The sequence below is a fragment of the Diorhabda sublineata genome, chromosome 5, assembly GCF_026230105.1.
Source record: "Diorhabda sublineata isolate icDioSubl1.1 chromosome 5, icDioSubl1.1, whole genome shotgun sequence".
NCBI classification, from domain to species: Eukaryota; Metazoa; Arthropoda; class Insecta; order Coleoptera; family Chrysomelidae; genus Diorhabda; species Diorhabda sublineata.
The window spans coordinates 16,221,715-16,246,663 of record NC_079478.1 but is presented as its reverse complement, the minus strand read 5'-3'; the positions used below and the strand labels follow the sequence as shown (position 1 = coordinate 16,246,663).

General features: G+C 31.6%; 2 protein-coding genes across 3 annotated transcripts; both read right to left on the bottom strand.

The window, feature by feature from the left end:
- Positions 1-255: 255 nt before the first annotated feature.
- On the bottom strand, positions 256-3,443 carry LOC130443827 (transmembrane protein 104 homolog). Its single transcript, XM_056778689.1, has 3 exons — positions 2,872-3,443; positions 2,313-2,522; positions 256-1,454 (listed from the first exon to the last, which is right to left on the bottom strand). Exons 1-3 carry the CDS (start codon positions 2,899-2,901, stop codon positions 267-269), a joined length of 1,428 nt encoding a protein of 475 aa, XP_056634667.1. The 5' UTR covers positions 2,902-3,443; the 3' UTR covers positions 256-266.
- A 9,060-nt stretch (positions 3,444-12,503) lies between these two features.
- On the bottom strand, positions 12,504-24,883 carry LOC130443826 (serine/threonine-protein kinase PRP4 homolog). Of its 2 annotated transcripts, XR_008909887.1 has the most exons (12): positions 24,709-24,821; positions 24,355-24,644; positions 23,901-24,294; positions 20,695-21,061; positions 20,313-20,636; positions 19,953-20,188; positions 17,608-17,876; positions 17,178-17,554; positions 14,530-14,748; positions 14,103-14,171; positions 12,815-13,004; positions 12,504-12,703 (listed from the first exon to the last, which is right to left on the bottom strand). XR_008909887.1 is itself a non-coding variant. In XM_056778688.1 (9 exons), the coding sequence occupies exons 1-9, from the start codon at positions 24,717-24,719 to the stop codon at positions 14,545-14,547; spliced, it is 2,472 nt and encodes an 823-aa protein (XP_056634666.1). In that variant the 5' UTR covers positions 24,720-24,883; the 3' UTR covers positions 14,390-14,544. The 2 variants fall into 2 exon arrangements, 1 of the variants encoding a protein (XP_056634666.1); XM_056778688.1 differs by lacking the exons at positions 12,504-12,703; positions 12,815-13,004; positions 14,103-14,171 and having other exon boundaries at positions 14,390-14,748; positions 24,709-24,883.
- Positions 24,884-24,949: the final 66 nt, after the last annotated feature.

The following is a 24,949-nucleotide window of genomic DNA, read 5'->3' as shown; positions in this document are numbered from 1 at the left end:
TGATATCGGTAGTTAATGGCTATTTTGAAGATGTTGACGATTGTTATTATAAAAAAGGTATCGAACTTATTGAACATCTCTGTGAAAAGTGTATGGAGCTAAAAAGATATTACATTGAAAAACAAATATATTTTTATTCCAAAATTTTTGTTATTTCTTTGTTGGGCCTGGTACTTCTTGGACTATCCTTGTAATTAAATACTGAATATAAATATGGATAGTAGATACTGGGTTGTTATAAATAAAAAACTATTGTTTTAAATAAATTATTTATTTATAATAAAATCCACAGTCACAAATATTAAACAAATAATTGACCACGAAATCACGAAAAAATACCAGAACCGGTTTTTAAATGGACTGGAAAACTTATGAACGGAAAAACCGAAATCTTTCATACATTGTTTTCTTGCGTAACCAACTAAAATTGTGGGAACGACGTACTGAACTATAACACCCGCGTAAGTACCGGTAATTTCAACCAAATATTTTATATTATGAGTACAAAGGGCGACAATTACAGGAGGAGCTATCGCTAACGTGGGAAATATGAAACGGTTCAATACTACGTTGTTTCTATACGCGGCAGTATTCAACATTAAGTTTTTCAAATTGCCTTGTAGAGTTATGGCTATGATTGGAAAACTCGTGGACATTGGAAATAAGGGAAAAGACACTAGGAAGAATCCAATTACTTTACTAAAGTAATTAGAATTCTGAGTATAAATAAAATTCAAGGAATAAAGATCATTTAAAGTAGCAAAAGCAAATGAACCTGTTATTGATAATAATAAATAAAAGCAGCAAATAGCGATAAAATCATAGCTAATTTTACTAATAATCTTATCTTTGTTAGAAATAGGCGCCACAAGGCTAGGCAAAGAATGGTGGCACATAAAACTATACACAGTACTTCCCGCCAAAGCGGGTATCTCCTTTAAATTAATTAAATCGGGATGTCCTTGAGGTCCCAACTTGAGTAATCGAATACTGGCTAAGGTAACCATAATAAAAAAAGCTAACCATCTGATACAAATTGTAAATAGCTGCAAATATTTAGTTTTTTGTACGTTAAAATAGGCAAAAGGGCCTACGAGTAAAGCAAAACCTGTAACAAACAATCTATACATATTGACTTTACTAAAATTATAATTACTCAAACATTCTGTACTGTAATCATCAGTTTCATTTCCATTATTACAAATTAGATTAATTAAAGTTTTGCCTGATGCGGCTGTATATATAGCTAAGTCTCCATACAAATATATACAGAGAGAAGAAAAAAATAATGTGTGTCCAAATTTGTTGAGATAGAGGCCAGCTATCTCTCCTAATTCAACTTTGGTATCTATTTTATAAAGAGATAATCTTCTGGGTACTTTATTTAGAATCGCAGTCTCTTCGTTACTATACTCTAATTCTGAGTCAGAATCACCAGGAAGTTGTCGATTTTCCTAAAAAATGTTTTTCTATTTCAATGAGTTCCAATTACACCTCATTAAAAATCGACCTACCATCAATACTTACAAGCAAATAAGTATATACATTTATGAAAAAAAATATTAAAACAATATAAATTTCTGGAAAATAGACAATATCATAGCATTAACATATAAGGGGATAATTTTTTATAATTGTGCTTCTAGATCTTGGTTGTATATCTAGAACACAGTTTAAAAAAACTAGTAACTTTCAAAAATTCCAAGTAATTTATCATTGGAATGTGTCATAAACAAAAAAGAAACAAATACATTAAATGTAGAAATAGAAATTTAATTTTTGCAAACATAAAATAAAAAATAATGTGTGACACCCAGACAAAATCATTAATTTCCTGACCTCCTACAGTGTGTCACACAATACAACCTCTACTTTCCGTCCTTGTGTTATAAACTTACATACTGTGAAATAAACTCTAGAATAATCACACATTTTGATATTTAATATAATTGCCAGTTAGTAACAAAAATAGTATACACACAACTACCATTTCTATGTAGCAATTGATAAAATTGGTAATTTCAAATAAACCTTGAAATACAGCTATAATTAATTGTCCCTTTTTTGTTAGCTACTAACATTTGTATAATTATTTTCAAAGACGAGTACTGCTATTGAATTTTGCAAATGATCTATAGTTGAAATTTAAGAGTCCCTAGAATAATGAGATGAGATTCTCATGCAAATATAACTTTGAAGTATTGTTCATGAAGCATATAAAATCTTTATATACTGCATCATATCTTACAATTACTCAAAATTATAGAAACATTAAACATGCTTTAAATTGAAAATAACTCTTTGTGTCTTACATAAAATTCATTAGAATGTATTCTCCTCCATTGTAAAGTTGCATTAGCACATGCCATACTTTCAATAACAAAAGTAACTGTAACAAAACTGATGAATGCTAAGAAAATTATCATAAATGTACTGAAAAGCCACCCGGCACCTACAAATGCAGCTGGCAATGTTAGAGCACCCGTCCCAACAATGAGGTTGAAAATGTACATCAAACCCACCTGAAAATTGAAATTTTTCTAATAATGGTGAATAAATAGAAAATTATTGATTGATATCCAATATATATATATATATATATATATATATATATATATATATATATATATATATATATATATATATAAAATATGGCAAAAAATTAATTTTTATATTTTATTTTGCTATTTCAATACCAAGTGCCTATATAGGTGTAAAGATATTATGTTTGTTTTTACAAAATTATGATAAATATGAATAAGTACAAAAATTACTGACGTCTTAAGTCTTGATGTAATTTAATATGGAATAATTGTATCAAAACAAATGAATAATTGAAAAACATTAAAAAATAACATTCGAATTACTTACCCAGGACGGGTAACGATCAGTTTGGGGCATGTCGTTAAGGGTAACCTGTGTCCATATTGTAAATATTTTATTTTAGAACCCAAAAAATTGAGTTGTTATTACAGCTGGCATTGTATACATTAAAATGTCATGAACAATGGGAGTGACTAATATTCAATCCCGAAACTACTACGTATCGATTCATTTTCATCCATTCGAGTAATATATCGATAGAAAACAATTGAATAATGTATACCTTTTATACCTCCATGAAGTGATATAAATTGATAAAACTTCAGTTTTTCAGATACACGGGAATTTTAATTCATTACATAATAACCAAATAATATACGTCTCATCAAAATAAATTTCGATTACAATAATAAATGGAGAAGTATGCGTGTCAAAACTAAAAAGTTTCTTATGGCATCCCAAAAACGTATTTTTGTTGTCTTAATCTACTCTCATGGTTAAATCTACAAAGTAAATGTGGCTTATAACCAACGTAAAATTGATACACGAGAAGTAGTTTTCTTTTTAATACAGGATATCTAAATTTAGATGATTCCACATAATTTTTCATTACAACCAAATGGCGCCATCTAAGTGGGCAAACCTTCACTATCTGTTGCAGATCTGTCATACAATAATGAATAATAAAATTTAAATCAAAGCGCGAAATTTGAATGTTTTGTTGTAGTTCATACTATTACAAAAAACCGGATTTTAGGAAATGAAAAGCACTCATTTAGTTCTTCTTTTAGAAATCTGTGAATTATTAAATATTTATTATGATAAATGAAACTCAATATTTAAAAAATTTATATTTTCAAATAAAATATTACATACAAAAATACTTGATTAAAATTTTATTATGGATGATAGAGCCCCTTCATAAGTTTTATACAATACCAGCATCCATCTTCAAATCTTTATCGGGAAATTAAAGAAATAGCAATTGTTAAGCAATATTCTCAAAAATTCATCAAAAATATCACTAAAAACCGTAGAATCACATTATAAATAACGAAAACACAGAACAATAATTATGAAGCAAAATACGGATTCACATCAAAACTCTACTTTCGTCAAAGTGATCCGTGTTAGTAGACACAACTAAGATTCTAACGGATAATAAAAATAATTTAGTTGTGACTCATCTACTTGAACCATTTATTTATATGATGTGGATTTTAGTGGTTTGTTCTTGGTTGGTGCTCTGGCAAAATTAGTTCAGGAAGTGTACATTAAAACGGTCTTTACAACAGAACTAGTGTTCTCCGATCTTAGTAGCACTGCAAAAGAACTAGTTCACCCAGTTCACTGGACTGCTAGTACTGGATCTAGAGTCAGTTCAGCCAGTGTAAGTGTAATCTGGAAACGGTGGCACAACATCTTCGTCATGGGACGAATGTAAAATATCAAAAATTACTAAATCGTTTTCCATCATTGTTAATACTAAAAGGTCTGAATCACATAAAATAACCTCAAATACGCCATTGCTCCCTGCACTATATCGTTCTTTGTATCCTATCGAACTACTTCTTCACAATCATGAACTGGCCTGTACTGATCTAGTGCAGCTACCAAGAACAAACCTTAACACATTTAATTGCAAGGTTTCCTTCATAACTTTGTCATTAATAGCAATTATCTGATTCAAAATTTAAAAATTGTCATCCCCTTAATTCTTCACTTATGAACAAATTTATGGTATTATATACAGGTAAAATCCGAAAGTTTATTATCACTTTTACTGTAATAGATATTCAATTAACCCTTTCGACAGGTGGAAACGGGTTAACCCGTCATAAAAAACCGATATTTCCAACGGCATTGTTTGGATTAGCTGCTGGCATAATATAATATTAAAATTAATATTTTAGTAGTTTCATTGAAAAATTATGTCGCTGATGAACTTACTTCCAAGCCATTTTCTTTTAAACACACAATAATTTTGAACAAATATAATACCATTTTCCCCCATTGTACCATTATTTGTCAGGGTTAAGTTGTTGAACCGTTGGTCATAGATAAATTAAACTACTTCCTTGAGTCATATATGTAATACTTTTATATGAACAGTTTCTGTGGAAGCTGTTCAGACTAAAGAAGATAGAATGTTAACGCTTTCTCTATCCTCCGAGGTTCCAGCTCGGTTCTGCGCATTCTCAAACATGCGCAACCCGATTGAGGTATCTGGAACGAGAGAGAAAATAGTATATTGTCAGCACTTTAATAGTGAGACACTCCTTTCTATAAGTATTACATATATGCATTGAGTTAACATTAAAGAGAGACCGAGGTATGGGAACTTGTTCAAGTGGGCCCGAAATGTTGATAGAAAAAAAAAGAGCATCGGCGTACCTCTCTATTCTATTCTGTTTGGATCTTTAATAGTTACTATATGTATAAAAAACCAATCAGAAGCGAGTAAAAAGATTGACAGAGAGTAGTGAACCACTAATACCATTTTACTCACATGATGCTGTCTCTATATCTAATATTATTTCTATGGTTAACTTTCGGTCTCTGAAGATAAAAACTTGGTTATCGAAATGCGCATCATATCATATTGGATTTTTAGACAAAGAGTAGTCTGCGCGGTTTGTATATTCTCTATATTGAAAAGTTTTACCAATCTTAGAAATAGCCTCTGGTCTAAGGTAACGTTATCTTTGTTCAAATGTGCGGAAGATAAGGGAGTAGAGAAATAGAACGGTGGAAGGAGTAGCGAGATTTGAAAACCGCAGCCCTTACCATATAGCTATGACCGACCAAAAGCTTAGTACAGGGTGACGCCTCTTAACCCCGTAGTCACCGTGTAGTTCAGGCTTTTTTTATCATTGATTTTCCCAACTTTGTTTTTCTAATGTATTTTCATATATAGTTTATTTTTCTTATACGAATCCGTACCTCAAAAGCTTCAGCGTATTCGTCTTCACCATACTGAATCCTGGAGTATTTTATTTTTTTCACTGTCGCTGACCGAAGCATAACACGATAAAAAAACTGGGACACTAGGCAATCCGATAGCTGAGCTTTGGCGTTAAACCATCACGTTACAATATCTATTCCGCAAGATTCTTTGTATCCCGTTGTAATATTAGAAGAATTTCAGTAAATAGCATTGTAACTAGTGCATCTTTGGTGGATCCAAAGAGACACGATCTCATAGAAATATAAAATTAGGATTAGCATCTTGGAATTAATATTAAAGATAGTGACAGCGGCCTTCAAGTGGAATTGTATTTAACAAGCACTCATACTCCGATATGTTCAATATTAATTCTATGAATGGAAGGTATTAACTGAAAATAAGCTGTACGGATGAATACAACCCGACAAAGAGACAAATGCGTCGATTTCAGAAAATTCCGAAAACATTTCGGCAGTTTTGAAACACACTGTTCACATTACCTCAGCATCAACACTCACAATTACACTGTCTGATGCGTGTTTCTATAACCAAGTTATTGTCTTCAAAGACTATTGACTTGATCTACAGATTTATATTATATTTTCTCCACCAATGAACTTCCTCTCAAGAAAAATTTCACATCCATTCCTTAATTAATAACCTATAAAGTGGGATGTGAGGAATACGCCCTTTGTCCCTATTTAAACTATTTTTACATTTCACAATCTCAATGCTTTCAAATACATATAACACTTTATGGTTGGACATATTTTTCAACAATTTTACGTTATTTATGTACGTAGTTCATTTGAAATATAGACGGACAAAAGAATCGAGTAATTCTGAGCACGCTGTCAGTCATAATAATACAATAAATATAACACAAAATTCATCATCGGTATTGTTAAATGTAAGAATAGTTTAAATAGAGGCAAAAGTTATATTTCTTAAGTCCCTAGCCGTCTAAATGACCTGCTATGTGATTCGTACCATCTAATCAAACAATTTCTTCTTACCCCCAAGCTCTCCAATAGACGGCCTCTCGTCTCAAAGCCCAAGAGGAAACTCCCCTATCCGCCCCTTCGGCTGCTAGCAACAACATACGAAGACCTCCCTGAACCTCACCTTAACAATTCTCCCATAGCAATCACATAAAACCTTACCATCATCCACATCGATCGTCGATATCGCTGGTTTTCTGCGGTTTCCAACTGGTGAATCGGTTCACCAATCAAATGGGTAACTATAGGGAATAAAGCAGCCGCAGTTATATCAAATTAAAAATAAATTTCTTCCAAAAAAAAAATGAAAGAACAAATAGATAACAAAAACATTATAACTATTCCTTTCAGTTTATTTTATAGCATATTAGTTAATGAATGAATTTGAAATTTCCCGCTGAAGTGGTTTTTCCCGTGGAATTTGTTTTTCGGGGGAAATTAAGTATAAATAGGTAAGTAAATTTCATGGGTTTTAGTTTACCTTCAGTTTCTGAAGACAATTATTTAGTTATTTAAATACGAAACATCTAATAGTGAGTGTTGGTAGTGGAAACTCAGTTTACTAAACAGTGTGTTCCGTATGAATATCAACAATAGCTCCAGAAATTCCAACTTAATTTAGGCAACTATTTTCAAAGAATAGATGGGAGTGTAAAGTATGGCAATATGTAAGATGTATATGTTATCTATTGTGTAACACAGGGGCTGATATGGTACTTTAATTTATTCACGAGGCTATAAATTTTTTCAACTAATAATTGTAACATTTAATTTGTTTCTGATTATGTTTCCTTCTTCTTGTGCCAATAAAACGCAATAAAAATGAATATTTCCAATGGCGTTGACCGCAACCGCACTGACAACTCACTGATTAAAACGAGCGCCAAAGTGAAAGGGTTAATATAAATGTAATATTTTATATTATAATTTTTTCAATATTAATAATAGCAAATTCTGTGAATTTTCTAATGTATAATAAAATTAAATCGTATTAGGTACGAAATTCGAAAAAATAATTCTTATAGACTACAAAGTTTCATGGGAAGCACATATAGACAGTATCTGCAGGAAGATAGCACCGGCAGTTGGAATACTTGAGAGTGCCTCCACCATTTTGTCTTCCAAACACTGTACTACTCATTTATCCATTCCCACCTCTCATACCTGACACTAGTGTGGAGGAATGCAGCTGCCACATATCTTCATCGATGGAATGTCCTGCAAAAAAAGCTATCCAACGAGTCTTTGTTTTGCCTCATCTTCACCCTACATCACCTCCCAAATGGAATTTTAAATGTGCACCCTGTATATATACAGCAAGCAGCCAACTTCATACACAGATGTCCAAGGAGAGAGGTACACTGGTAAAGTGGAACATCGGAAGCTGATTCAGCAAAACTTTTTTATAAGCTTGTCATAAGAGGACACTGTACACTATTGTTTTAAAATGCTGTAACCAACTTCTTAATTAATTTCGCTTTTATGTCCCATATGGCACTACCTGTACCCCGGGTACTATACCAGTATGCAATACCAGTAACAAATTATAGATATTTTCGTTTTTATGAATTTTTGTTTCAATAATAAAGGATTATTATTATTATGTTTCCACATCAAATTAAAAAACACACACAGCTTAAGAGGATGAATAATGAAACATAATTCTTATTCAAATGTATATCACTTTATTAAAAATTGTAACTTTAAATGAATTCACAACTGAACCAATGAATTTTTGCAATGAATTATATATGGAAGAAATTGTTGCTAAACTTCCACGCTTATGGAAACCATCCATTCTCATCGAAGAGTAACTGAATTGATGTGGTTGGTTTTGAATATTCGTTCTTTATAATTAGGCAGTATAATAAGTACACAAAGAGGTACTGACAATGGTATAAGAAGTAGAAGAGGCTTGGATAGAACATACAATACAGAAACCAACATAACCAGATAAGCATTTAATTATAATAAAACATGCAGAAGGAAAAGAGGCATTGCTGTACAAACACGAGGAAGAGCTATCAAGAAAAAATTGCAACAGATAAAATTAACATGGAAAGAGGCTACAGAAGTAGCCAAAAACAGAAGAAAATAAACAGCTCTCGTCAAAAAAAAATGGACCCCAAATAACAATGCGTAAGTATAGCGAGCTCATAGTTTTACCGCAGCTGCTGAAACACCGTCAGGTGCCCTTTGCTTCACTGGGGCATCATGTGACGATGATGGTTATTGAAATACAGGTTAATAAAGTTGGTTCAGAATAAATAAGATATAAGGAAGACAGTGGAAAATGTGCGATTTCAGAATTTTAAGCAACAGACCTTTTAATGGACAAAAAATGTGAACAGCAGAGGTTTTTGGTCATTCTCGTACTATAAGGATAATAAAAGAAATTGCTAAAAAAAGCTGAAAGACAATGTTATTATTAACTATAGGCGATAATTTTTTTTGTACTTGCAGAAGCATAAATTAAAGATTTCCAAAATACACACAGCCTATTTAATACATCATTAAATAAGTATGACTAACTAAGAAAACCACATTTAAGCTTCAGTTTCAGTAATTGCTTCTTCATTTCAGCTAATTTCTTACTGGCGAGCATTTTTTTGTGATCAGCGAATAGCTAGTAGTAGCTAGTAGTCACTGAGAGCCATAAGATGGATGAGGAAGCAATTCGAAGTGTAATTCGTTCAATTTAACCATTGTTGTCGTCGACTTGCAAATTGATGCATTGTCTTAGTGAAACAGTGGGTTTTTCTTCTACATATGTCCCTGATTTTTGCATTCAAACGATCCAACAACTATATGTAGTATTAGCTATTATTTGTCTCTTCCTTTTGGAGATAGTCGATGAACAATATTATATGCGCATTCTAAAATACTGTATGGCTTCCCAGCTGACTGCTGTGCCATTGGACGCAGTTAACCGGCTGCAATCCACTCAGATGATGATTCTTTTGATTCTGTAGTGAAGTGATGGATCAATGTTACATCCATTGTCGCAGAAAATCTGATTTATTACATGTAATCATGACCAAACACTGCTCTGATTCATCAACACGTTGTTGTTTTTGATAAACTATGAGTAAACGCGGCACCCACTTTGAAAAAAGCTTTCTCATGGTCAATTCTTCATACATAATTGTCTCAGCTATCTCACACAATTTCAATTTACGATTAGATATACACATTTTGTGAACTTTTTGATGTTTTCTGCAGTAACTACCTCAATTGGACGACCAGAATTTTCACCTTTATCGGTGCCTATACGACCACGTTTAAATCCACCAAACTAATAACATCTTTTCGATGGAGTAGAGTCCGGATAACACTTTTGAAGCCATTGCTAAGTTTTTTACAGTATTTTTTATCAAGAAGCAATTATAAATTAAGAAAAGAAATTGTTTTGAAAATAACAAAAGTAGCTTCACTTATATGACTCTCACTTTTTTCTGACTAAATGAAATGTCATGAAATTTTAGTCTTTTGAAAGTTGGTACTTCATAAACGTCATATGGATTTCACAATGTAGTGCTTTAACGTCAATCATCAGTATATCATGGTGAAATCATTTCTTTAAATTGACTTTGGAAAGAATATAACAAATAATCTAGAATATATTAACAATCACCAATAAATAAGATTATATTTAAAAAAATATGAATGTAATTGTTATTTTTTATTTCCATTTAACGTGCCTCGACAGCGCCTGTTAATAGTCGCATTCAGTGGACCTAGGGCATAGCGCCACTGCTATCTACCAGTAACGGTAACTATCTGGAACATGTCGAGCGTTCGTTGTCAAGACTTTTTTGTGTCTTGTTAGTTTGTGACAAGTATATTTCCAAAACAGATGTTATTTTGGTTGCTTTTATTGAACTTAACAAGTATTACATTAAGTGGTAAATGTGGAGGTATTTTGTCTAGTTCCTATTCAATGAATTATGAAGTGTATTCATCATTCACCCACTTTTGTATGGATTTAAAAATTGTCATTATCATTCAAAGCGAAATTATAATTCATGAAGTTACAATTAATTTCTATTATCTTCATAAACGAATTCAATCATTGTTCTATGAAAGATTACAACCATAGATATGGTAATTACGTGATGTTTGATCACAGAACACAGTCGATGTAACCAATTTCACTCCCGCTACTGCTACCTTGCATAAATTAAAAGCACTCCAAAACATGGCGTCCGTTTCAGAAATTGTTGAGTTTGTAGCGAATGTGTCACCGAACGATTTCACTAGTGTTGTACAACAGTTGCACAACGGTTTCGTCCGCTGAATGCGACCATTGGCACACAAACAAAAAATACATAAGGTAATTGAAGGACTGTTACAATACAGTTATATTCAAATTGAAAGAATAGATAAATAAGAAATGCTATGAAACTGAGTGGGAGACCACACAACGCCACAAATTAACAAAAAAACTGGTTTGAAACTCAAATAAAATATTGGTTTTATCCATTTCTCATTTCTTTACTAAATAATGCGTAGCCAATAACAGTGTTTTTGAAGGAGTCATCTATGGTTGGATAAGTTTTTGACTGTTAATTTCCATAAAATATCTTTTTTGGTTTTTACATTTTGATGTTATTATAAACCCTACATTGAAGTTACATTTTTTCTCAGCCCTAGTGACAACTTAAACTAAATAAATAAATAAATTTTCCATTACTTATTCCTTCAATCCAAGAAGTGTTGTCTTTTATTTGTGAAGAAATTTTGTCATTTTTTTTTATCTTGATCGCTTGGGTCCATGTCTATTTCACATATAAAATTTTCAATGTTCTCGATTATCTCTGCATTACTTATGTAGCATGTACTTAACAATTGATTCTTATTGTGACTTATCGCTAATTCTTTCATTTCCACCTCTAAGTCTTCTTTAGTATCTCATTTCTGTTATTTCACTGCCATCTTTATTCTTTTATAAACTTCTATTTCGTTTCATTCCTCTTCAATTATTATTCATAAATTCTCTTCAGCTTCGATATTTTTGTCTATATTATTTAATATAAATTCAACAAAATTAACGCATATTTAAATTTTTTTATCTTAAGCATATTACAATGAATTTATTATGTTGTGGATTAAAAACATTCATATATCATTCAATTTCAACCACTCTAGTACGAAATACAGAGATTTAACAAAAAAGTATGTAAAATAGTTTGAAATAAAATCTAAAAAATAATTAAAGAATAACCAATGCTTATTTGAGGTAATTTTGCACTGTCATACCTAAATAGAAATTTTTTTCGACAATGTAAAACTTGTGGTAAAAATACATCAACAATATACCTGTTACCATCTTTTTCAATAAGCCAATGCTACCTGATACGCTTATCTTGGTGAGCATTGCTTACTTTTTTTGGTCACTTTTCTTTGGAATGAGTCAATTGTTACCAAATATTAAAAATCTTGACTTGTTTTAGAACATTATATTCTCTAGTAAACTGTAGTCGTACTCTTCAATATTTACAGTAGTCTGTACTTTGCGCTTCAAATTAAACTCTAAAAGTTGTTCCCTTATCCTCGGATTCTTTCCAGACTCTTGGAAAACCTTTCGATGTTCTAGAAATCGACGATTATACCATTTGGAATCCTTGTGCCACTCGCAAGCAATCAAGGCAATAGCAACAGCACTTTTTTTGGTGGTTAGATTAAATTTTTGGTGAACGTCAAGGTTCTTTTTAAACATAAAACTTAAAAGATTTGAAAATAAACCATTTATTGCATTTTATCAAGTTTACATATTATCAAAAACATGAAAAACATACCTTGTTCTTCTTTGGCAGTAATAAAACATTGGTTATTTCATTAAAAGTTGTAGCCAAATAAAAAATGCGTTAATTTTGCTGGAGAGGATATTTAGAATTACAAACTATTAATTTTTATTTAAAACTTCTATCCCCTGAAAAACAGCAAAATTAGCTCTTAAATTGATGTTTACTGCTTACAAAAAGTATTTTCATTTATTTTAAATTCTAAAGAAACTGTATGGATAATACGAGTACATACTTACCTTGCATACTGAATATCAGACTATATTTTGGATTCAAAACTAAAAGAGAAATAAGAAAATTAGATGATATATTTTTGACATACAAAATACTTATCCTTTCTTTCGATAGACAATTCCTAAGCTCGTTAACGTTGTAAACTATTTAATCACATCATTACGAATCGTTTCTTTGTATGACTTAGCTCTCTCACTGGAAAGAAAACATGGCTGGTGAGAATTGTAGATAAGAAGTATTTCTATTTTGATCAGTTTGAATACATTTTTTTGATAACAACTGATGTGTAGCTATCAATTTTTCACTTTAAATGGTAAAAAATTGATATTGTTATAAGTTTGCTATAAAAGCAATATTTTGGAGTTTTTTTATCAAATCAACCCTTTTTCAAAGAGAAGTAGACAGCAAGATCAATCTTGGGTAATATAGTGTATTATTGTGTAGAGAGGATCTATCCACATTCTCTCAAAGTGTGAAACACTAAGGAACCCCAGAGCACTACACCTGGGAGCGCTTGGAATAGAAGACGAAGCTCTCTGTCAATTACAGCAATCCCACATTTTAGACTTCTTAAAAGGAGTGGAATTAACGCTGTAAATTTGGGTTCTCCAGTATGGCAGCAAGAGGGGGAGACACAAAAGATCATTTGGGACACAGTGTATATGATACCCCAAAATCCATCCATACATGTAGAGGGGATATCACATACTTTATTAAATTGTAGAGAATCAGATAGTTCGGAAATGTTCAACAAATGGAAGAAGATAAAATGTAAAAGAGAATAAAGAACACACATAATAAAATAATAATATAAATTTTTGGAACTGTTGATAATAATTATAATGAACATACTATTTACTATATCTAAATCCGCATTCACAAGTTCAATGTCTAGTCCTTCAAGCCTTCCATAAACTTCTAGTTCATATCTACAAGGACCAGTCAGTGTTGTTGTGAGTGTTAATATAGTTATAGTAAACAGTGTGTTTAGTGTGAAAAATCGAAAAGTTTACAATAGTATTGAATGTAGAGAAGACTAAGGCCCACATTGGGCTGAACTACCATTTGGTAATGTCAAGTAACCACTGAACTAAAGCAATATGAAAAATATATTCCCAGATGATGACTATAAGAAAAAGTCTATGTTGGAGTAATTGGTGTAGTAATCATGTTGCTATTTGAGAACATCAGTTGTATATAGTCAAATCAATAACTTAGGGTAGTAGGTTTTTAAAAATGTATTCGTTAAAACAAAAAGTAATATATTGTATGTTGTTTTCCCACTAAAAATACCTTTAAATTCTTAAACCATCTGGTTGTAGCGAAGATTCTCTCACAATTCGAATTTCCAGCTACGATTTTCTGTAACAAAACAACAATGTACTGGTAACGGTTTCAAGGTACTAAAATTATTTTGCAAATATTTTGGGACAAATAGAAAAAGTTAAAATTATAATTCAAATAATTATAAATTTGCAAAACAATTAAAAGAATGTACCCAAAATGATCGCAAAATAGCTGTTTTTTTAAATGGATCAGGAATTTTACTTTGAATCCTATTCACATGAGAAAATGATAAAACTGATTAAAGATTTATTCAAATATGAACATTTACATTCTCTTAACTATCATGTACAGACAACCTCCTTAACAGTGTAAAAGCATGTTGTAGAAAAAAAAATATTTTAAAAACATTTGTGGATTTCCTCTTTTTGTTTACCTCTCTAAACCACTTCTAGATTTTATCTTGTATGAAAGGATGTGTTAAGGCATTATTGAGACTGATCCTTTTGGCTGGATCGATCGCCAAGCCTTTTTCCAGAAGGTCTTTGAGCTGGGTAACTTTTCGTAGTTGGTCTGCAGGTAAACTTTGTCCTCCTATGAGTTCAGATTGTAAATCACGTGTTACCTTTATCACAGACATAACTACGACTTTTTCCTAAAGAAAAAGAAAAATTAATTTTATTTTCTATCAGTCTAATATAAAATTATTTAGAAATAGCGATAATGGTATCGTTTATTGTATATAAAATTAGTGCATTTGGACTGAATAAGTTGTGTCATTTATAAAGTTGTCAACAAATACCTCCATCTTAAAATAATTACTTTAACAATAATATATGCAGGATATTCCATTATGCTTACAAATATACATTGGAAATTATGAAACTTAAAGCTTTGTGAAACCATATTAAAATCAGAGTGACATAAAGGAGTCTTTTCAAAATATTTTTTAAACTGAACTTTCACCAAGCTAAGTATAGTTTTGATAGAAGTTAAAGAGTTTGATATATTTTATGATACATTTTATTAAGTAACACCAAAGTTCATTTAATATTAATAATTATAATTTCATATGGTGTTGCGGGTTGAAGACTCGAAATAAAACTGTCCAAGAGTTTTTTAAAATGACAATATTTCGAACTTTCATTTGAACTTTATCAAGGCTAAAAATATACGGCACAATATAACTCAAACGTTGATGAAGAAAAACAAGTAAAGAAAAAAGTGTGAAATTAGAAGTAAAACAATAATCAGATAGTGTAACAGTATAAACACCTATACATGTATATATCAATGAATAGGAAACACTGTATGTAAGACAGTTTTATGTTGAGACCTCTCAATCCACATCATTCAAAATTAGATACTAGGAGGAACAATACTGCAAGTAAATGATACTGACAGTGACACAAACCATAAGGTGGACATTTGTAGTGATTATTCTTATATTTCCGGTGGTTCCCAGGTTTTGTAATAGAAGAAATGGAATAATTTATTTGGTATATTATTTTCACAACCTGGTACCTACTATGAAATTATATGCATTTTTGTAAAGTTTGAAAATCAAGATTTATATTTAAAATACGACACTGCAATAATTTTTTTTGTTTCTTCCTATTTTGTTATTCCAATTATACTTCAAGGCCCGATTAAGAAAAGATTGATGATCAGTACTGATCATTCGTCTTTTACATTGTTTTATACGTGTCGTTCACATGTTTTCAGTTCATCAGTTAAACTTAAGGCCATTTGATAAGAAATTTTCACATGTAAGCAATCATCAGTTGTAATTTCGATGCATTGTTGCAAGCTTGTTTAAATTCACTATTATTTTTGTTGCAAAGGAAAATTACGATAAATAAAGAAAAATACCGTTTCGACGCAGAGCTATTAGTCTCTGAAATATTGCTTCATGTTTCGTGAATCTTATGAAACCCACCAGTAAGAAGCTGTATCAGAACTTTTCCTAATGCTGGTTTAAATTGTCCACAATCATTTTTATTTAATTTCTCTTCTGGATATTTTAATTTAAGACCCTAGCAGATAGTCTCTTATGTTTCTTCCCCTCTATCATGGAATGGATATGCCTCCAAAACAAACATGACAAAATGAACTGACCTACTTTGTTGGAGTTGACAGGGCTAAATGTTCACCATAATGCATAAATATTAATATTTAATTATCTTTTGAGTTGTTTCGTATCTCAGTATTAATCTCTCCATATTTTTTGTATTCATTTAATGTTTTCCCTCTTTTATGAAAGCTATAAAACATAAAATTGCAAATATAATAATTATTATTGACTATTCAAAAAGTATATGGTGAAAAAAGTGCCTTTTATTGGTCCTTTGTTGATATAAAGGATGGACCCATTTCCTGCCGGATTTTCGTTTATCGTTTTTATTAATATTTTACACAGAAAGCGACAAAGACGCGATGTTCTGTACTTCTCAGAAACATGCTGACAACTGATGATACGCATTAATGTGAAAACAATTTACTTGACAGGCAGGAACCGATCATCAGCATTGTTCATCGGTCCTTTCTGAAACGGGCCTAACTTGGTAACATAAAGTAGACCTTTATTTCTTAACAAAATATAATATAAAATGGTTACTGTTTCTTCAAAGTACAAAGAACCCAGGAAATTATTACTAAATATGATATCAACCGAAACAAAACTTTTCATTTAAAAAACATATTCACAAGTAAATCTACAATTTCAAAAATTGTAAATATGTTCCATCCGCCATAATATTTTGATCTCAGAAAAGTGAACAAGTGAGCAAAATCTTCAAGAAATTAACATTGGAGCTAGGATTTAGTATAAAATAAAATTAGGCCTACAGTTCTATAACTTCCCATTAACTTTTAATAACAGAATATATCTAACATTGTGCTATCAAATGGCTTCCCAAATCAACAGAATTACACCCAAATGATTTTTTCTCTACCAATAAATATTTACTAATACCAAATGACGAATTTTATTCAACATTTTTTAAATATGAAAAAAATATCACATTAAATATATGAACCTTTACATTTAAACAAGATTTAGAATAATGAAAACAAATAACTCACCCTCTCAGTAACCTTATCAATTTCATGATACAAAAAATTATAGTTTGAATCAAAATGTTGGTCTTTGAAGGCCCCTTTTCTGATAACCTTGTTTGGAAACTTTCCTTTGACATCCATAAAAAATTTCAACATCTGATTATTTGATTTTCCAGAAAACATTATCCGACCAGTATATAACTCATAAATGGTACAAGCGGCCGACCACATATCAATACCATAATCGTAAGTCATACCAAGAATTATTTCGGGGGCTCTATAAAATCTTGACACTAAGTATGGGGTTATTTCATTTTCATTTATCTTTGAGGCAGATCCAAAGTCACAAAGTTTTAAAAGGTGCTTGCTTTCATTGACCAAGATGTTATCTGGTTTAATATCTAAAAAACATATGTTAGACGTACTATGTTTGTATATAAAAAAAATTACCTACCAGCGTGCAAAATTCCTGTTTTTTTCAGTAACTTTAATGCTAATAATAATTGTTGAGTATAACTTCTAACTGCCTTAACGTGCAGACCTACATCTTTTCCATATTTTTTCAAAACTTCTCTAAGATTCATGGCAAGTGGTTCAAAAACCATACAAAGGTGCTGTTTGTGAAAAAAATGTCTTATCAACCTAAGGCAGTGTAATTTATCATCTGGATCGGCATCATTGAGTTTTTTCAATATTTCTAATTCTTTCAATCCAGTCTTGTGCCTAAAATTAATTACTTAAAAGTAGATTGGGATAAAAATGCACTATGTAAATTTACAACTAGATGACAAAATATGTATTACAAATGGAATCGCCAAAAAACTAGACCAAGATGGGTGATGATTCAGCAGGTGTAAATTGTAAAAAAAATTAGAAGGATACCAGTAGCATACAAAATACAAGTTTAAGAATATTAGTGCTAATGAATGATGGTTGACCATATTCTTCGTATTAAAACTACTTAATACTTAATAACCAAAATTTGAATTCTTAATCTCTAACAAACAACTTTCTCATCGTATCTGTTGGTTAACATAAACAAGTTAAAAAACTTAATTCAGTACTTTGGGAGAAACTACTTATTAAGCAAGAAAATAATTAATCAAACTTTGTTTCAATAATCCCACTATGGTACTCGACAAATGTCAAAATATTAAGAGCCCAGTATCCATGTATATGCTGTCTTAAATATTAATCTTTGTATACAAAAGCTATAAATAATTATAGAAATGTATATTTATGGTCATGCTGCAGAAACTATGACTATGACAAAAAAGCAAGAAGAAGACTTAAGAATTGTTGAGAGAAAAATATTAAGAACAATATTAGGACCAGTAAAACTAACAGAAAATGAGTACCGAAGAAGAATGAACTATGAAATAGCACAAGAAATTAAAGAGGACATAGTAAGAAAAATTAAACAACAAAGAGCAAGATGGCTGGGACATGTATGGAGAGCAGGAGAGGAAACAGTAGCGTACTCAATATTAGATTGGAACCCTGGAAGTGCTAGAAGAGGAAGACCAAGGTCTACATGGTGGCAAGAGGTAAAAGACGACCTTAAGAGAATTGGGATGTGGAACTGGCAAGAAAAAACGAAAGATAGACGAGCCTGGCAGGATATGTGCCACAAGATATAAACAGAAGAGAATGGGGACTGATCTACCCCGAAACAAAGAAAAAAAAAATCTAGAAAGCTCGTAAGAGCGGCGTTACCCATCTGGGGTGTTTAGCCACCATATTATTATATTTATGGTCGTTAGTCACATCAATATAGAATAAAAGTAATTTGATACATTAACGGTCTAAGGGACACTTGGAATCAATTAACTATGACGTTGGTCCCCTTAAGAGCGGTCAGTGTACAACTTGGCTTAATGAGTAAATCTTTATTATTACAATAATAACTATAAATTAGCTAGGTAAATTTATGGTCCTTTACAGTCACATTAATATAAGTTTCCAACTACTGCTAAAGTCACTTTACTGAATTGGAGAACGAAATGGGGATCTATCGCACAATTCTCCGCTAGCGAGATGGGAGGGGGGGTTGCGATAGATATGGACCGACATCGAGCTCTACCGGCTCTATGAAGACCCCAGCCTGGTGACAGAAGTCAAGAGGGACAGACCCGATGGTTAGGCCACTTGGAGCATATGCCTGAGAAGCGGGGGTGCGCAAAGCCCGAGGGCCGGCAACTGCCTTAAGGACCACGCAAACTATGGCTGGATGATGTCGCAGAGAATCTTTGGGAGCTAGATGTGAGGGGGTGGAGACACCGAGCGTTGGACCGTGATGACTGGGGGAATTTAGTGAACGAGGCCAAGGCTCTTTGAGGGCCACAGTGCCAGTGGGTGGTGGTGGTGGGTCACAGAAACCTATTTGTATCAGTTAATGAAAACGATTTTATTGGTAGCAATCACGGGTTAATCACTGGCAAGTTAAAACATGCTCTTTAGTGTTTTCTTCCACTCAACCCAGGTGGGTATTTTGGTCACCGTCACCCTGAGAGCAAACGCTGTATCTCTTGAAAAAACAGTACATTGCGCAACATATATCATACAAGTGTGACAAGATAATAAACTATCAGTCATACTTAATGAAATATTCTATTTTCTGCACTTGATGTAACTATTTTTTTCGGACGACTTTAGCTATATAATATTTGATATTTTATTGTATCGACCTGTACAGAGAGTTGTGCTCTAGTCATCAAAAAATATAATTTCATTGATATAGAGGGAATTTGAATTTGTAACTAACTAAATATGTTAAGATATTCAATAAAAAAAACTTACATGATTTCATTATTTCTAATAATTTTAACAGCTACATCTTGTCCGCCTCTTGCCTGATCTCTAGCTCTAATAACATTACTAAACACTCCCTGTCCAGTGTACCCATATACCATATAACGAGAATCTAATATTTCACTAATTCTCACTCGATAATATCCTTCAGCATCATCCCAATTATCAGTAAGAGATGGATTTTCAGCCCCCGAGCCTTTAGTAGTAATGGCATTTGGAGAAGACTAGAACAATTTTTAAAATACATTATTTTCAAGTAATTCCCAATTGCTGAATAATGATTGAAGTTACTTTTATAATATAAAAATGACATATCTTTACATTCTAGTGTGGTATAAATATACTTACGGTATTAACTTTATAAATATCTTGTTCAGCAAACATATCCCATTCTGATTTTTTATGTTTTTCATTTTTCTTATCATTAGAGACCATTTCAACTGTTTTCATATTAGGTAAAAGTGGTGGGGTATGTGCTTCGTCGTCTTGATTATTTTGTTTTATATCAATTTTAATGTTTTCTTTTGGTTTATTCAATGTATGTGTTGTAGACGGTTTGGGACATTCTGGGGTAATATTTTGGGAGTCTTCAACAATCTGCACTTCGGGAGATTGTGAAGCAGACATATTGGATTCTACATTACCAGATTTTGAGTTACTAGCACTTAATCTCTGCAAGAATAAAATGTATCAAACAATTGTTTTAATGTAAGATTAGATTAATAGTTACCTTTAATAATTCCTCCCTTTGCTTCCTTCTGTGTTCAATAATAGTTTCCTCATCTTCCTCATTTAAATCGATATCCATTTCCACTTCACTGCTATCACTACTTTCTTGACGTTTCTGTCCTTCACTCAATGAATCTTTGAATTTGTCAAGTTTGACACTTCTCGATTTTGTTGAATCTTTATGTCTTTTATCTCGATCATTATTTGTTCTTTGCCTATCTCTATAAGAATGTGAATCTCTAGATCTCATCTCCCTGGATCTATCTCTTGACCTATGCCTAGTAGAATCATGGTAATGAGACCTAGATCTATCACGTGATTGATCCCTACCATATCTATTGCGATAACGATCTGATTCACGGATATGCCTGAAATATAGAATTTGGAAATTTGAATTGCTTATTCAAATACCAAGATATAAAAGTCCAATAAGAAAATTAAATATATAAAAATAATATTTCTGGTAATGTAAGAGCGCCAGTAAAAGTACTTTAGTGAGGATATTTGTTGTAAAAAATAATTTCAAATAAAAAAATAAAGAATATCTTCCAAATTTAAGCAGAGCTATTAAATAGTTAGTATAAGTAAACTGATATAATTAGAAGTAAAGATTTTTATTTTTTTGGATACGCGTTTTTTTATTTAAAAATGATAATGGTCCTATACTAGACACAGACAGGGCATGACCAAAGTCAGACATCACACAATACCAGTGGCAGACAGTCTGTTAATACTGCTAAATTAATAACCATTTTTTTTCTTTCAGTTAACAATCATATTACACATAAGTTAAATAAAGGACTGTTCCAAAATCTATTACACTACATAAATTAATTATATTTTCTCATATGGCTTCAAGAAACTAAAGGATTTTTTTCATTTCTGTTGGGCAGTTAAGTGTCGCCTTGAGGTTGGTTTTCATATCAACTTGCTGGTATGCCTTAGAGTATTTTCTGCAGTGTGTGAGGATGTGCTTAACAGACACAGGAATGTGACAACTTTGGCAAACCAATGTAAAAATTACACGTCAAAGGTAACTGGAAGTTTCTTGTTTGTAGTGACTGCACAACTGATACAGGATTCAGTTTTGGAGGCATCCATATAGAGAATTAGGTCGAAGGATTTTTTATGCAAAATTTCTAGGAATGCTTTCTCTGCAAGAATGGTAGGGGATTCATGTTTATTGAATCAATTGAATTGTCAAAAACAAAATAGTATAATTCTAATTATTTAAATACAAAAAGCATCATTATTGGTATATGACAAATGTAGATTTTACATAGGTCCTTGAGTAAAAATTATTTTTTTCAAAACATCTGGTATAGGATTTTTAAAAATATTTGCCGTCACTATTTCAGGTAAACTCAACAATCCTACAATTTGATGTGGTTCTTCATTTGTAACAAAGGTTTTTTTAGCAGTGTATATACAGTTAAATGTCATGACATTAATCTCATCATTTAATTTTTCTTGGAATGATGCAGACATGTGTAAACATGTGAGTTTATTTTTCCACCTATAAACGATACTAACACATATTTATTGCACTTATTCACGTCATCATTGCAAAAAGTATGCATTTTGTTATTAGACTATTTTCTTCAGTTGCTTTTCTCCATCTGAGCTTCTTTTTCTTTTTTCTTTCAATCTTGTTTTTTTATTTTTGTTCCTTTGCAAATTTTTTCTTATTATACTCCTTCCAAGAATCTGAAGAGACAATTGATAGAATCTTTTTCTTATTTGTCTTTTGTACATTTGAAAGAAACCAAGGTAATATCTTTTTAAAGGGTGTAGATATGTTTTTTATATATTGAAAAAAAATCTGGGACATCATCCAGCCTTTTGCCAAATTACCTAGTCCCCATTCTTTGAGAAAATTTTCTACTCATATTAGTGGGATTCTACAGAATCTAAATATTATTGTTGGAGGTGTTACGAAATGCAACACTACAATTTATAAATAATGTCAGTCACTCTTCACCTTTGTTGGAGGTTTGATAAACTGACTGATTACCACTCTCAGCTAAGAGTTAGTCTCTTTGGATTCCAACAAAATGCTGTTTAGTTTGCATTAAATATTCTGCACAGGTCTTTTAGTATATGATCTTACAAAACGGACTTCAAGTATTCCATTATCGCTATAAACCAGTTTTTAATTTGCTTTTTTAGTGACTTCAGACTGATTTTTAGTAAAATTATGGCTAATACACTGGATCACATTTGCATGGCAACAAATAAAACCTCGAAACCATTTGCGTTTGATCTTGTAATTTTTTACATGAAAATCAATTTTCAACTCATCTGCTAGTTTCCTTGCAGATGATATTAAATTAATTGTTGATACGAGAAACTTCCTCTTTGTCATAAATTTAATCCATACAACAATTTTTTCTTCTTATTCTGAGGCAAAAATTGAGGAAAGTCGCATTTCTAGTGCTCAAGATATTTTCCATGAAATTTTCCCCAAAAGGTGGTTTTTGGTACATTAAACTGTTTTGCAGCAGTTGCTAGAGATATACTATTTCTGCAGGCAGACAGAGCTGAAGACATCAGCTCTTCTCTCCGTGCCACTATTTTTTTGAGCATCTCAAATTAAAAAAAGTCAGTATTTTTTTCCTCAATTTATTTTTGTCTAATTTGTGACACAACTTATTCTTCATTGTACTTATAGTCCACATAAAATGTCAACCACTGATATGAATCAAAAATATATCTACCCAATGTCAACACACCCATCATTTAAACAAAAAACAAGTAACTTTGATTTTAGGCCCTGCAATAAAATGCTTATCACTCTAAGTTACATAACACTAAAAATAACCAGTATATACTTTCAATCTGAATTTTAAGACTCTGTATTTAAGTGTGCTTACCTTAGCAAAATCTTATTAGAATTCACATAAATATCACAATTTTACTGGCACCAACAGAAATAATTCTTGCCTACTTCACTAAATGGCGGAATGTCAGTGGTTTACTTTGGTAAATATATGCAAGGTATCCTATTTCTAATTCTATCTCTACAGATAGAGGAAGACAACAAAACTTTTATTAATTGTAAGGATTAAACTAGAAAGTGTTGGTTACAAGTGCACTGTCTGGCTCTGGTGATTTTATCTTAATAGTAATATTGATTTTCAACAGTTAATGTGTTATAATTAAGTGCTTAATAATTAAAAAATTATAGTGATTGATGAAAAAACATACCTATCTCTTTTATCTTCTCTGTGAGAGTGAACTTCTCTAGTACTGTGATTGGTTTTTTTCTTTGATTCATCCTTATTGCGACTTTCAATTTTCCTGTCACGACTCCTAGATTTTTTTCTTTTTGGAGCAGTAGGTACCGGTTCTTGATCATCTGAATCATCCAACAAAATAATCTCATCTACTACTTTCTCAACTTCATTGTTTTCAATTGGTGTATTTAAACTTTCAGCTTTTGCCAACTGTGCTTGTAAAAGTTCTTTTTGTTTCATCAATTCTTCTAAATCCATATCTGCTTCAATAACACTCATATCGATGTCCACACTATCACAATCTGCTTCTGGGACACCATCACTTTCAGAAGAAACTATTTCTGTCAGTCGATCAGAAATTAATCCTATTAAATAAGCAAACTTGTTATTATGGGTTCAAGAGATTTTAAAAACAATAAGCAAACCTTTAGATATGACATCAACAACTGATTCAGGATGTGTTGTAGGTATATCAGTATTAGTGTTACCGTTAGTAATTAGGCCATTTCCTTCTTTCACAGGAGTGTATCTTCCATTAGCATCATCTGGCGAATCTGAGACTCGGTGTTTATGTTTTTTATGCTTCTTGTGTTTTTTACTTTTATCTTTTTCTGTTTTTTCGGAGATGTGCTTTTTATGTTTGCGTTTATGTTCTTTCTTGTGTTTTTTCTTGGTTGAAGATCCATCAGAGGATGTGTCGTATTTATCTTTATACCTAAAAAAAACGGGTATTCAGTAATCGTTAAATAGTATAAGTGGCAGTTATAAAAGTAACTTACGTGATATCCATTTAATAAGATTTCTATACAAATATTAATATAGAAAAATTGTTCCTGTTTGAGTTTTTCACATTCACGTCTCCATTAATAAAAATGACAAATTGACATTGAAATGTGACAAGTGACACTATTGATATTTCATATGTGGGCTGTTTCGTTTCATGTTTCGGTTTATGTTCGTAAATGCTTCAATCGATTTCTCATTTGCGAGTTCTCACAGTTTCCGGTTTAGGCAAGGAAA